Raw genomic sequence first — 15,906 nt, 5'->3', positions numbered from 1 at the left:
TCAGATCTCAAATGTTAAGCAGAACAGAGTAGATCCTGATTTCCCCTCAGTTGGGAGACTGTTTGGGAAGAACATGGACTGGATTGTGTTCCTACACTGGGTTATGCCAGGAAGGGTATCTGGCATAAAACCTGTCACATCCACATGTAGATTTCTCTGGGATCCTCTTTGTTTACATTGATTAACTGAGAGAAGCTAAAAGCAGAAAAACGTAGGGCTGATTTTCACTTATGATATTCATATGTGTTGGTTTGGATGAAATGTTTTTAATTTTGTGTTTGGACTTTGAGTGGCCAGATTAGGATATTGAGAGGATTTGTAGGTCAGATGAGGAAGAGGTGTTGTGGGAATACGGTTCCCAAATACCTTACCTCAGGGGGCTGTGGTGAATGACTGCTGCTCATGTTTACACACATTTATGTTTTATGCACAGAATTGTATTCTCACCAGAAAATGTCTAACAACTACGTGCATACTCAAGGAAAGTCAGCTCTGACATTTTGATCATAGCGGAAGCAGCTGGAGAGGGCCAAGGGGAGGCCCATGCTTAAGCTGCCTGCAGCAGATAGGTGACTACTTTGAAGAGGTGGAGACGGACTGGGTGTCTGCTTGGGTGGTCACTGTCCAAAACCAAGGGAGGTTCTATAGTGTGATGATGTGACATCCACTGCATTATTATCAGTGCATCCTCTCAGCCCTCAACCATTGCTAATTAAGCGATTAAGTAAAACCACCCAGTTCAGATTGCATGCCATATAGATACAAATTGGACTTTGGGCATTCCTCAAAAGGACTTATCTGCTTTCAGCTATGCACCACAGATCATCAAGATACCACCCAGGGTCTCGTTCCAAAAGGACTATCATTGGTGGAGGGGGACTGGATAGCAAATTTGACCTGTGACACAATTTGTTTTGTGATCATCCTTCCAATGTCGGAATAACATATCTTTCTTCTTATACTGTCAGGTGACTGTGTAGACTTTTCAATGCCAAATATCACCAATAACAACCAGACCAATACAGCCTCTGCTGCCACAGAATTCTGGGAGTATGTATATTTATGAATTTGTTCTGTTGATCAAAATCACAATTTTATCAGCAGCAAAATTACCATGTTGTGAATATTTATTTTGTATGCATCTTTGCTTTTCCAAACAGGCGACGAGTGCTGGCTCTGTCAGGGGGCATTGAGGAGATTGGTGGCATCAGGTGGGAGGTGCTGTTGTGCCTAATTGCTCTATGGATCATCTGTTACTTTTGTATCTGGAAAGGGGTCAGGTCAACAGGAAAGGTACAAATTCCATAAAATTTTGGTAAAAGAGAATTATATAGTATATTTCTTGTAATAATACTAGTCTTTTTTCCCCCAGGTGGTTTATTTCACTGCTACCTTTCCCTATGTAATGTTGTTCATTCTGTTGATCCGTGGACTCTCGCTTCCTGGTGCTCTTGAGGGAGTTAAGTTTTATCTTCTACCTGAACCTTCACGTCTCACAGATCCTCAGGTAGTACCATAATGGAAGACTGTAGAGCATAGGGGTTTCAAACAGGAAGACTTGGAGCAAGATACAGAGAGGCAAGGTACACTTCAACTTTGAGAGACAGAATCTAAAAAAGAAAAAAGAAAACCTCATTGTATGATTTTTAAATAAATAATTTGCATTTTATTGCATGAAATATCTATTTGGTACAATAAAAAAACAATACCTTAATATTTGGTACAGAAACCTTCACTTGCAATTACCACTGACCAAGAAACGTCTGACCAAGGTGGTCAGACATTTCCTGTAGTTCTTGACCAAGTTTACACACTGCAGCAGGGATTTTGGTCCACTCCTCCATACAGATCATCTCCAGATCTTTCAGGTTTTGAGTTTCAGCTCCATCCAAAGATTTTCTATTGAGTTCAGTTATGGAGACTGTCTCGGCCACTCCAGGACTTTGAAATGCTTCTTGCGGAGCCCCTCCTTAGATGCCCTGGCTGTGTGTTTCGGGTCATTGTCATGCTGAAGACCCAGCCATGACCCATCAGTGCTCTTACTGAGGGAAGGAAAAGGAGGTTGTTTGCCAAAATCTCATGACACATGACCCCATCCATCCTCCCTTCAATACGATGCAATCGTCCTGTCCCCTTTGCAGAAAAAACACCCCCAAAAATTATGTTTCCACCCCCATGCTTTACGGTTGGGATGGTGTTCTTGAGGTTGTTCTCATCCTCCAAACATGGTGAGTGGAGTTGATACTAAAAAGCACTATTTTGGTTTCATCTGACCACATGACCTTCTCCCATTCCCCCTCTGGATCATCCAGATGGTCACCGGTGAACTTCAAACAGACCTGGACATGTGCCGTGTGAGCAGGGGGACCTTACTGCCCTGCAGGATTTTAAACCATGATGGCGTCGTGTGTTGCAGTTGTAGAAGAATTTTTAGGTCCATATTTGAACTGTGATGAACTATCAAGTGTCCTGATCCGAACTGTATGTCCTCTGGTTGAACTAGCAGGTGTTCAACCCAAAAAAAGGGCTCTATTAGTCATTTAGTCTGTCAGGGGCTTTCCAAGGCCTTTTAGGTGCTTTCCCGCAGGCCACGTGCGGGGGCCTCAGGCCAGCTGCACGTGTGGCTGAGGCCACGTGCGGAGGGGGCCTCAGGCCAGCTGCACCTGTGGCTGAAGGTCTTTTAAAAAAATCAGTTCTAAATCCTTCATGTTTTAATGGGAGCATTTGTCACATTGAAATAATGGCCTAACACCTGCTTAGGGTTCACTAGAGGACGCTTCCAATAGAAAACCATGTCTTGGGAATGAATAAATAAAAAAGTCGAAGGAGGAGCGATGCCCGCGGGTCTCCAATAAATAGACGAGCGCGGTTTGTCATATTCAGTCTCTCTAGAGGACTCAGTTTGTCTAAGCTTTGTGTCGAAGGCTTAAATAAACTTAAAAACTCTGTGCATTTTATCTTGCTTAAGGCTGAATTATTCTAAAGTGTTGTGTCCTCTTTCTAGCATATCACTTGCAATTAGTTTGTGTTATCTAAAAGACGACATCCTGAGAAGACCAAAAAGACGAGCCGCGACAGAACTTGGCGAGCCAGCTTCAGGAGGGTCCAGGGCATTCCGGCAGCCTGGGCAGTCCAGCTCATCCCTCCAGACCGTAAATAACAGTGATCACGACTAAAAGGTAAGCAGAAACCTTTTATAATTTCTGCACGATCTGGAGGAGTGAGTCGGGATTTCCGCCCAAGTTGACAGGTGATATTTTTTAATTGCCTCTTACCCAAAAGAACCTGAACTAAGAAAATTGATAAGAGACTAAAAAAAGATAAGATTGAAAAATTATCAGGCCTTGTAGATAAAATGCTCAGAAGGTGTGTGTGTTCCCGGGAAAAAGAATGTCTATGTGAGTGAAAGTTCAGGAATGTTCATGAACTCTGGTGCGGAAAGAGTGCGTGGAGAACTAACCTGGATGCTTGGGGAATAATTGGTGTTGAAATTCGTTACTAACGTGCCGGCTGATAGCATGCGCTGTAGGGGTTAATTTAGGGGAGTATACTGACAAATAGATACAAGGTAATACAAGGTTATTTAAAGAGTTTAACAGAGACTGAAGTGAAATAAGTGAGAAAAAAGAGTTTAACAAGAGAATACGTGCAGAGAAAGCACAAGATAAGCGCCTGAGGGGGCGCAGTAGAAATACCGTACGTGATAAAGAGATTTAAAGAGAAAAGTGCAAAGAAGCACAGCTGACAGTAAGTAAAGAGCTCAATAAAGGACGTCATTTTTTAAGAAAAGAGAAAAACTATAAAAAAAAATAATAAAATAAATAGAGAGTTAGTGCAGAATACATGAGAATTAATGAAGCAGAAAATAGTGCAGTAAGGCACCAAATACACGCTTGTGGGGCGTGGGAGAAGAATAAGTAATTAAGTACACAGTAATATGAGTTTTTTTATAAGAAAAGAAAAAGAGAATATTTTCAGTGCAAAGGCACATTAAGCTCACGAGGAGCTCAGTAAGTGAAAAAAAAAAAAAAGGCAGAAGAAAGTGCAGAAAGGCACAGGATACGCACGCGAGGCGCGGTAAGGCGTAGAAATAAATGAAATATTGTATGCTCAGAAAGGAGCTTGTGAAAATAATATATAAGCACAGGATACGCACGCGAGGCGCGGTAAGGCGTAGAAGTAAATGAAATATTGTATGCTCAGAAAGGAGCTGGTGGAAATAATATATTAAGCACAGGATACGCACGCGAGGCGCGGTAAGGCGTAGAAGTAAATGAAATATTGTACGCTCAAAGAGGGCTTGAAAAAAAGTAATATATGAAGTTGCTGACAGCGCCGGAGAAGCTGTCTAACGTGAAGAAGAGATACATGCTTAAACAGAACACATTGGTGTTAAGTGAATAAAAGGTTGTTTAAAGCCGCGGAGTGAAAAGTGGCAGAAGTCTAGATAGAGATATATAGAAAGTTGTTTTTAATAATTTTTGTGTATAAAGCTTTTGAAGATTGGTGTGTGGGAGAGTGGAGAGTAATCTGTGTAAAGCTGTGAGAACTTGCAGGCTGGCTGACATACAAGATTAATGTGAAAGAGTACGAGGGGGAGGTATTTAGACCCAACAGGAGGACTTGGGAGGTGCATGACAGGCAGAGAGGAAAGTGTGAAACAGAGGCAGTGAAGAAAAAGACAGGAGAAGAGTGCTATGTAAATACAGAGAAGGTAGATATTATTTCAAAGAGAGAAAACTAATAAACAAACATAGCAGAAAAAGACGAGAAGCAGAAAGTAAAAAAAAATAAAAATTAGAAGGGAAATAGAAAGTCTGGAGCAAAGACATTAGGAGGTGTTAGGGTTGTAAGAGGATTAAATAAATAAAGTTGGTTATAAATCAAAAGAGTTAAAGCTTAGATTATAGTGAAAAGCTGACAGACTGATCAATGCTTGGGACAGTCTTTGATGGGAGACTTAAGTGATGATGAAATAATACTCCCAGAACATTACTTGACTGACGGAGACATCGAAACCCAGGGAATCAGGACACATTTTTGGCTGGAAAGGACCTATTTTGACAGGGTAGGAGCAGAACATTGGCAGGACGAACAAGAGATCAATCAGAAATTATGGCAGATTACTAAGGTAATCAATCTGAAGCAAAAGAAAGAACAATTCCCTCTAATTAATTGGGTCACATGCCTCATGTGACCCTTTTAGTCTCAGAAAAGTATGAATCCCATGACCTAGGTCCAATGGTAAAGACAGCCTCAGAAGTTGAAGAATGGCAAAACATGGAAAGTCCACAAGTACATCTGTCAAAAGACCAGCAGTTTATACGAATTAATTTAAAAGTAAATGATGAGGCTATAGCTCAAAAAGTGGAGCTCAATCCTAGACCAGAGGGACAGATGGTGTTATCGGCTCAACAAGAGAAATTGTTAGAGCAAATACCACCAGTGGTGTGGTCCAAAAGCAAAACGGATGTAGGACTAGTAAAAACAGCCTTACCAGTAAAAATAAAAGTAAAACCGGGAGCAAACTGCCTCACCAAAGGCAGTATCCATTAAAACCTCAGGCTATTGAAGGCATAAAACCAGTAATTAAGGGACTAATGGCAGCTGGAGTTTTAATAAAAACTGCAAGCCCATGCAATACTCCTATCTATCCTATCCCTAAAAACAATACCAAAGAGTATCGGCTGGTACATGATCTGCGTCCTATCAATGCAATAATAGAAATGGATGCACCTATAGTACCTGATCCGCATACTATACTATCAAGCATCCCTGCTGGAGCAAAATGGTACACAGTAATCGATCTGTGTTCAGCCTATTTCAGTGTGCCTGTGCACCCAGACTCACAACATTTGTTTGCATTCACATTCTGGGACAACAGCTAACGTATACACGGCTACCTCAGGGGACTGAACCTGTCCCCAGCCATCTTTAACAAAGTCCTGGCTGAAGATTTACAACACCTTGATATACCCAGTACATTGGTGCAATATATGGATGATCTCCTTATTGCATCAGAGACTCAAGAACAGTGTGAAAAAGATTCATTAATTGTATTGCATGCATTGCAGATGGAGGTCATAAAGTAAGTAAGGACAAATTGCAGTTCTGCAAACAACAAGTAGAATACTTGGGAAGACAGTTGTGTGGGACCACGCGATGTATAGCCCCAGCCAAGTGGAGGCTATAATCAAGGCTCCCAAACCCCAAACAGTGGGACAGATGCTTTCATTCCTTGGGATGGCAGAGTACAGTCGGCCGTGGATTTGTGATTATGCTATAAAAACTGCACCTTTGCGTGCCATGATTAGAGCAGTGGGGGCAAACAAGCAATGCAGCTCTCCTCGTCTGGACAGATGAGGCAACGGGAGCTTTTGAGGCCCTAAAAACAGACATGCAATCTGCTCCCGCGTTAGGTACCCAGATTATGGGAAACCTTTCCATTTGTATGTTACTGAAAAAACTGGATATGCTGTGCTGTACTAATGCAGGAAACAAATGAAGGAAAACAACCATTGGCCTATTATAGTACAAAGCTTGACAACATTGAAACAGGATTGCCACCATGCTATCAGGGTCTAGCAGCAGCTGCCTTTGCATTTCAAAAAGCATCATCCATAATCATGGGACATGCAGTAACGTTGTACACGTCGCATCAGTTACATGCCCTGCTAACCAGTCAACATTTTGTCTTAACACAAGCTAGACGCACTGGATATGAAGTTGTGTTGTCCGCTCCAGAAATAACAATACAACGTTGTCACACGGTGAATCCCGCCACCAAATTTACCACACCGTTAGCTGGTACTCCACATAACTGTGTGGCAGAGACAGAGAAATTTTTGAGAGCCAGAGAACATTTGTATAATCACGCCATAGATGCAGATCTAACCCTGTTCGTGGATGGCTCATGCTTTCGGGATGCCGCGGGATTGCATGCGGGTATGGGGATAGTTAAACTAAACACGGATGGCGAAACCTTTGAATTACTGGAGTCCCAAGGAATTGATCAGCCTTGTTCAGCCCAACTGGCAGAAATCAAAGCCTTAACTATGGCTTGCCAGATAGCTAAAGATCAACGTGTTAATATCTACACAGACTCAGCCTACGCTTATGGCGTATGTCATGTACATGCAAACATTTGGAAACAAAGGGGATTCCTGAGAGCAGATGGCACCCCTGTCACTCATGGAGAAGCGATTTCCCAACTGTTACAAGCTCTCCAATTACCGTCTGAGGTAGCCATCATTAAATGTGCAGGTCATCAAAAGAATAATAACATCATAGCTCAAGGTAACAACCTAGCAGATGACGCAGCGCGCAAAGGAGCACAAGGAGAAAATATGTTTCCCCTGCTAACCATCCAAGATTGTGCCCCACTGGTTTCACTTGACGCACTGATAGTGGCTCAAAGTAGGGCCAGTGGAGAGAAAAAACGAATGTGGGTTAAACGAGGCGCTATTGAGACACACAGTCAGGGGCCAGCGGACAAGCTGTGGCGCAGTAGTCATGGACATTTTGTGTTACCCACCAATTTATTACGACATGCAATCATTTGGGCTCACGGACCCGATCATTGTTCGCGAGTCCAAATTATGAACAAACTAAAAGCTGTCTGGTGGTCACCATATATGGCAGCAACAGTGGACCGTTTGTTGAATGAGTGTGAGGTATGTGCACAGTACAATGTCCGGAAATCATTCACAGCCCCTTTAGCCCACATTCCGGTCCCTGATGGCCATTCAAACATCTTATGATGGATTTCATAGACATGGGAGCTGAAAATCGAGTTAAACGAATGAGATATGTTTTGGTAGTGATATGCAGATTCAGCCGATGGATTGAGGCAGTAGCCTCTGCAAATCAAGACCATAAAACGGTAGCCAAATTCTTGTGCCGAGATGTCTTTCCAAGATTTGGCATTCCAGATACTATCTCATCTGACAACGGTAGGGCTTTTGTAGCCAAGGTTACACAAGAAACATTCAAACAATTGGGTATCAAACAGAAGTTTGGGTGTGTTTATCACCCCCAATCAATGGGGCGGTGGAACGGGCTATGGCATTTTAAAGAACAAACTAGCAAAAATCATAGCAGACAGCAATGGCAAACTAACCTGGCTGGATGCGTTGCCGCTTGCTTTATTGTCAATGCGCTCACAAACTAACCGACTAACCCATTTGACACCATTTGAAGCTCTTACAGGTCGGCCGATGCCTATTCCATACCTGAGAGGACCCTACGAAGGACCATCGCTGGAGCAGCTACAAGACGAATGGCATAATTATCTGAGACAGTTAACCCAAATACACAAAACTATCTTTTTGCAGGTCAAAGGTGCTACAGAAGACAGAGAAGCAGAGATTCCACTTGAAAATCAGAGCATCCAGCCTGGTGATCTGGTTTACATCAAGGTGTTCAAAAAGAAGTGGGACAGGCCCCGCCGAGAAGGTCCTTTTAAAGTTATTCTTGCCTCACGTACAGCAGTCAAAGTAGACGGTAAGGACACTTGGTTTCATTTAAACCACTGCTGTAGGGTTGGTGGCCCAGCGCCCCTGCGGCCTCGGCAAGCTCGTCTTGGCAGAGCCGCCGGGCCAAGGGGGGAAGCAGGAGAAGCCAGAGACCCTACAGCAGCACCGAGGGACGGCCACGCCTCCCTGCAGCCAGAAAAAGCACAGAGGGAAGGCCACGCCTCCCTGCAGCCAGGCGAACACCGGCCAAGGCGCTCACAGAGACTGATTGAACAAAGACGAAGCACAGCTTCAGAGAGTAGTGGATCCCTGCCAGATAGAGCAGCGACAGACTCAGATGCAGACTCAGAGACAACTGGAGACGTAGGCCAACAGACAGACAGAAATACAGACCGACAGATAGACAGGCCACAGGAGACATCAGACTCGGACAGCAACTCAGTAGATTTACCGACAGAAGAACCGCAGGAAGTACAACCCAGACAAAGCACAGATACACCACACATCCCTAGTGACAGCTCATCTAGTGACGGCTCACTTAGTAGCACATCTAGTAGCACATCTCAACAGTCATCAGAGCAATGATTAAGGAATTATTCAAGGGATTGACAATACTACTGGTGGTCAGTATGGGAGAAAATAGACATCCAAAACATACAACGGACTGTGCCGTGGCCATGGCCGCAATAGCAGCTAAACAAGGCATTCTAAACACAGGAAAAACATATAATTTGGTATACATTAATCAAAAGCCTACAAGAACATAGGAATACAGGGAAAGCTGGGGGATTACATATTAGGCGAAGCCATTAGCATCAAATGTGAAGAGGAGGGAACACTCAACGTAGAGGTAATTTGTGATAAAAGAGGATGCAGGGAAACCAAGCAAGACGTAACTGTTACAGTACATGAAGCCACAAAATGGGTAAAAATCAAACCAAGGAAAAAGAGGACAATTAGAAGCCTAGAAACAAGCAGTCACTTAGGGAGATGGGATCCCAGTACAGACCTAGCCCGCACACAAGGGTTGAAGACCAATTTATTTTACCAATGGTTGAAATTTTCGGCTAGGCAGATCAGTGAAAAGCCTTGCATAGCCTGTCACCGGAAAGGCGTGATACCTCAGGCTAAACCCCTACCTGATATCAACAACTGTTATAGGAGTCCCCAACATAACTCAGACCAAGCAGAATGCTATACACAATGTGTTATGAAAATGGCAGTAGGTGATGAAAAATATGCTGCCGACAGTAAACTTTGTCCAGTGCCCCTAAGTACAGAAGGAACCGTTCCACCTATGATTAAAATAGAGAAAGGGATGATACACCCATTCTGTATAGCTAAAGGCTTAGTAGCACAATACATAAGCGATTGGCAGGTAGGGACGACCCAGCCAAAACACCACATACAGTGTATGCAAAAGCAGCAAGAATACAAACCGGCCAAAACAGCATGGAACATTACCGTCTGTCACACCCTGCCAGCAGCAGGCATACAGTGTGAACAAATAGTACCGGCCACAGGGGGGTCTGTAATTGGACTGAATCTCACCCATGCTTCATGGGTATCTACTCCAAATTTAGCTAAGGGAACGGTACCCTTAGCTGACATCTTTTGGATTTGCGGACAAAAAAGGAAACTCCTGTCATCGCTGTCCCCGAATTGGAAAGGCCTTTGTGCTCCTGTGATGCTCACAGGAGCAATAACAGTAATTGAAATGCCAAATTCAATACAACCCATGCCACAGAAACTTCGTAAGAAAAGAGGAATAATGACGTTTAAAACAGACTACAACATCACAGTAAGAAACGGGATACCAGAAGGGATACCCCGACAGTTAGAAGCCATAGACAGTAGCAGAGTTAAAGCAGATGAAGATGCGGATAAATGGGGATGGGCATTGGCTCTGTTCGGGGTTACTCCAAAAATCCGTTCTAGGTTCCAGGAGGTGCAGTGGATTAATTACTTGTGGTATAATCAGCAAAGATACCTGAACTGGACATTGGCAGCAGTAGGAGCCTTAACCGAACAACTGCACGCCACCTCGCTAATGACAATGCAAAATAGATTAGCTATCGAGATGATGATGGCTGATGAACAAGGAGTTTGTATTATGATCAAAGCCACCGAATGTTGCACAGCTATTCCCATGCGTACAGGGGAAGACGGAAATTTGACAGAGCTCTTAATCACACTTGAGGAGATGCAACAGGAACTGTTAAGTAACTCCATAGGAGGGAGAAATGAAACTAACGATTCTGGATACATTGTAGGGAATGGAATGAATATTGGCCCACTGTTTTCACTGTTTGGGACTCTAAGGAGAGGGTGGATATCATGGAAAGACTGGTTGTACCAGATAGGTGTAATCTTGGCACTAACAGGGGTGGCGGTCTTGCTGGTAATATGTTGTGGTATTCCCTTGATAAAATTTCTGGTCAATAAATTGATTTCATCCACAGTAGGACAGCTCCCACTGCTAGCCATCCGAGCCCTAGAAGAAAGCACAAACGAAACAGACAGAGAACCAGAATATATGGAAATGGATGAAATACCAATTATCCTCCCCGACAGCCCCCAGCTCCCTAATATTGTGGCGTACACCCCAGATAGGGAGGACTGGGATGGACCGTGCTTGGTGATATTGTAGACGAGGAAGAAGACATGCACGCACATTTACATTCACACACATGCACCCACAAAAATGAGGGATAGGATAGACAATATCTGAAAGAATGACATGGAGCTGTAATAATGAACGTATATGTATATTACTAGGACACAGGAGTATGGCTGAGAGACCAGACTCCCCTGATCAGGGACCTATGCCTGATCTGCCTCTATCAAGTCTGATTGGACTCTCAGAACTGTTTGGAGAAGAGGATATACAGGAGGGATGGTCGAGACATGATTGGTCGCCACAGCCGCCTTCCATCCAGCAGCTAAACCAGTTGGCAACAGAAGGATCTTCATCGTTCCAGCACCTGGCGATGACGGCTTCACAGAATCTGCCTGCAGCAAGAGTCGGCCCGAGGACTCCACCATCACCTGAAAGACCCTTTGGACTCAGGAACAGCCATGGAGACAGTCACATGTGCCAGTGGCAACGATACCCTCCAGGGGAGGCAGCCAAGGTCGGCCATATGCAGCAACCGCCCGAGTGCATCCTAGACCCAATTCACTGCTAGGACCTTCAGTCTAGTATGGACATGCTAGCCTGCATGATGGAGCATATGGAAAGGGAACAGCTAGGGCTGGCCACCACCACCCTGAATGTGGGCAAGAATTCTCTGGGGGCCCTGTACAACCTGGCCAAGCAGCACAAGGAGCTGGAAAGATCCATCAGAGAACTGCACGACTGTCTGAAAGCCATAATTCCTGATCCTTCCCCCACTACCCCTGAAAGGCCAACCTCCCCATGTTCCCCAACTTCTCCCAAAACTTCAGATGCTGAGTAAATGCTGAGGAGCGCGGACTGACGTAATGGCACTGAACACGGACTATGATCTTGGTTCTTGAGTTTGAATTGCGGACTGGTTTCAGAAATCTGAGTGTAAATAAAAACAAAGAAGGATATATGTTAGTAACGAAGGTTGGGTAAATGTCTGTCCTTACCATCATCTGCGTAACACAGATAAAGCTAAATGCATACACATAGATATCACATTGCAAAGTTATAAAAAGGGGACCCTTACACGGCGTGTTTGTAGATTTAGTAGTAAAGATGCACCATAGGGACCCCTTTTTCTTAAATTATAGCATGCCTCAAGAGACATGCATCGCCTAAATTTGGCGTCTGGCCAAAAAGGGCATTAGAAAACAAGCTGAAAAAGAAGAAAAACAAAGTGGAGAATGTTGAGAAATGGCCTATAATGAAAACCATTATATGATTGACTAAGGCAAATGACTTAAGGACGGACATGAAGGGAAACCATTTATTGTGTTTATCATTTAACTAGACATAGCTGCGCTAACCTTAGAATAGTTTCTTGATTGGTTGACTAAATAGTGGTAACGTAGGGGTTATTTGATGCATTTAAATAATAAATGTGTGATGCTTTAACAAAATAATATGTAGAACCAAGTATAATGGGTTGGAGCCTCTGGTTGAGTGAGTCAATAGATGCCAGAAGATGATTGGTTGCACTGATGTCAATGTAAAGCCTTTACTTTGCCATGATTAAGAAGTTGCTGTAACTTGTTTTATGTGGCCATTTTAAGTGCCTTGAATTACACCAAAACTCAATGTTTGAATGTCACCTTGTGTTGATATAATCCAGCTAATTGCTTACCTTGTGCCTTAGTATGTAGGTTCACCTGCACTGCAATATATTTACCGTGTGAAGTATCACTGATATTCATATCCGCACCAGAGTTATCAGTAAGTCGAGTGCTGTGTTTTTCTTTTTTATTGCGATGCACAAATGAGGATGTCTTGTCAGTAAACAACCCAAGAGTATAGTTGATGTAATGGGACTCTTTCGAGTCCCAGAGGAGGGACTGTAGAAGAATTTTTAGGTCCATATTTGAACTGTGATGAACTATCAAGTGTCCTGATCCGAACTGTATGTCCTCTGGTTGAACTAGCAGGTGTTCAACCCAAAAAAGGGGCTCTATTAGTCATTTAGTCTGTCAGGGGCTTTCCAAGGCCTTTTAGGTGCTTTCCGGCAGGCCACGTGCGGGGGCCTCAGGCCAGCTGCACGTGTGGCTGAGGCCACGTGCGGAGGGGGCCTCAGGCCAGCTGCACCTGTGGCTGAAGGTCTTTTAAAAAAATCAGTTGTAAATCCTTCATGTTTAATGGGAGCATTTGTCACATTGAAATAATGGCCTAACACCTGCTTAGGGTTCACTAGAGGACGCTTCCAATAGAAAACCATGTCTTGGGAATGAAATAAATAAAAAAGTCGAAGGAGGAGCGATGCCCGCGGGTCTCCAATAAATAGACGAGCGCGGTTGTCATATTCAGTCTCTCTAGAGGACTCAGTTTGTCTAAGCTTTGTGTCGAAGGCTTAAATAAACTTAAAAACTCTGTGCATTTTATCTTGCTTAAGGCTGAATTATTCTAAAGTGTTGTGTCCTCTTTCTAGCATATCACTTGCAATTAGTTTGTGTTATCTAAAAGACGACATCCTGAGAAGACCAAAAAGACGAGCCGCGACACAGTCTTTGTGACTGTGGTTCCAGCTCTCGTCAGGTCACTGACCAGGTCCTCCTGTGCAGTTCTGGGCTTTCTCAAAAGCATCATTACCCCACGAGGCAAGATCTTGCATGGAGCCCCAGACTGAGGAAGATTGACAGTCATCTTGTGTTTCTACCATTTTCTAATAATTACACCAGCAGTTGTTGTCTTCTCACCAAGCTGCTTGCTTATTGTCCTGTAGCCCATCCCAGCATTGTGCAAGTCTACAGTTTTGTTCCTGGTGTCCTTAGACAGCTCTTTGGTCTTGGTCATGGTGGACAGGTTGGAGTGTGATTGAGTGTGTGGACAGGTGCATTTTATACATGTAACGAGTTCAAACAGGTGCAGGTAATACAGGTAAAGAGTGCAGAATAAGAGGGCTTCTTAAAGAAAAACTAACAGGTCTGTGAGAGACAGAATTCTTGCTGGTTGGTAGGTGAACAGATACTTATTTCATGCATTAAAATACAAATTATTAATTATTTAATTATAATACAATGTGATTTTCTGATTTTTTTTATTTTATTTTTTTATTTTTTAGATTCTGTCTCTCACAGTTGAAGTGTACCTACAATAAAAATGACAGACCTCTCCATTCTTTGTAGGTGAGAAAACTTGCAAAATCAACAGTGGATTAAATACTTATTTGCCTCACTGTATGTCTCACAAACAATATCATTTATTACACCTGCAAGCACACCTATGGTCAATTTAAAGTTCCCAGTTCATGTAACCTGCATGTGTTTGGAGGTAGAAGGAAGCTGGAGCACCCAGAGGGATCCCAAATAAACATCGGGAGAACATGCAAACCCAACACAGAAAGGCCCAGGCGGGAAGCGATTCCACAACCTTCTTGCTGTGAGGCAACAGTGCAAACGACTAAAGCCCCGGTCACAGAGCACACGGTGTTAGCTGAACGAAGGAAAAAAGTCACAGAGCCACAAATCGTGGGCGAATGAGCCGGCACTTCTCCCATCACCGAAAAGCCTGTGCGTACAGAGTGCATAAAAGACTGAAACAAAACTGAAACTAAAAAATGAAAAACTAAGTGAATGGTGACCTTGATGCCGTGATCATTTCTGCAGCGCGTCTGTGCTCTCCACAGCCACCTGCACCTGCGTTGTCTTGACAACAGGTCTGTGTTCACTACAACAATGTGTGCGCGCACACGCACATTGGAGCCAGAGATGGCTGCAACATGCGTAAATAGTTAAAGTAGGTGATCAAATTTTTTGCCACTATTGTTTCTGTATGAAAACGTTGTTTTTGGTCCCACACATGGATGAGTCATGTTCAGCTCGTCGGATCTTTAGTTATTGATCCGTTCAGATATCATCAATGTTCATGCAAGACATCGGACTTGGGAGGTTGGACAAAGTTGGATGACAATCAAATGGAACGCTGATGGTATGGGAACTACACAAACGGAGCAAAATGGAATACGGACAAATTGAGGTTGTCGTCAGGATTCGTTCAGATTTTTCAACAGTTTAAAAATTCTGATGAAGCGCCAGCTACAGGAACGAAGCTCGATGACAGTTAAACGATGTCTCCAAAAGTCAACGTAAATTCAGATTTCTTGTTTCATTTTGGCTTTGATGTCCTTTGCTAGTGCCGTGTGACCGGGGCTTAAGCCACCATGCCCATCATTCATTCAGATATAGATGGTTTGCAGCTGAGACCAGGGATCATGATATGTGATATGGCTAGGGCTGCAACAAACGATTATTTGGGTAATCGATTAATCTGATGGGGTTTCGACACAATTAATTGGATTAGCGGGGAATTTTTTTAAAAATGTGACCGGGAAACAATTTTTCTCTCCTTCCATCACTTTATTTAACAACAGAACATTATTTGAAAACTTAAAATACTTGAAAATCAACAAATTGTCAAATGTCCCTTGGCTGTTGAAATATAAAATAATAAAGAATAAAACAGTTTATAATAAAGAACAAAAATAATTATTTCAAATGGCATTGCTTTATCAAAGGGCTGAGTTGCCATAAAACAACATTGAAACATATAAATGTTATAAAATATATGGTGAAAAAAGAGGTATTTTTATTGCTGCAAATGAGCAATTAGCATAACCAGTTAACCATAAAACCTAAATCAAAAACTGTAGCCTGACTCATTATATGTGCAACATTCTCTGTATAACTTGTAAACTATGTGGTCATTTCACAATGACACACGTGACTCATCCCACATCTCTGTCTGTCTGTCTCTCTGGCTCTCTCTCTGTCTGTC

General features: G+C 43.1%; 1 protein-coding gene across 1 annotated transcript in view; it reads left to right on the top strand.

Moving 5' to 3' along the window:
• The window catches only part of LOC117508274 (sodium- and chloride-dependent GABA transporter 2-like), a 527,846-nt gene that overhangs the window by 20,886 nt on the left and 491,054 nt on the right, over positions 1-15,906 (top strand). Inside the window, 3 exon segments of the mRNA XM_034167957.1 lie at positions 969-1,050; positions 1,161-1,293; positions 1,373-1,507. Of these exon segments, the coding sequence (XP_034023848.1) occupies positions 969-1,050; positions 1,161-1,293; positions 1,373-1,507 (350 nt within the window).

This window comes from Thalassophryne amazonica, chromosome 4 (assembly GCF_902500255.1).
Source record: "Thalassophryne amazonica chromosome 4, fThaAma1.1, whole genome shotgun sequence".
In the NCBI taxonomy this organism is placed as follows: domain Eukaryota; kingdom Metazoa; phylum Chordata; class Actinopteri; order Batrachoidiformes; family Batrachoididae; genus Thalassophryne; species Thalassophryne amazonica.
Note: the sequence above shows the minus strand (reverse complement) of the source record. Positions and strands in the feature narration are given on the sequence as shown.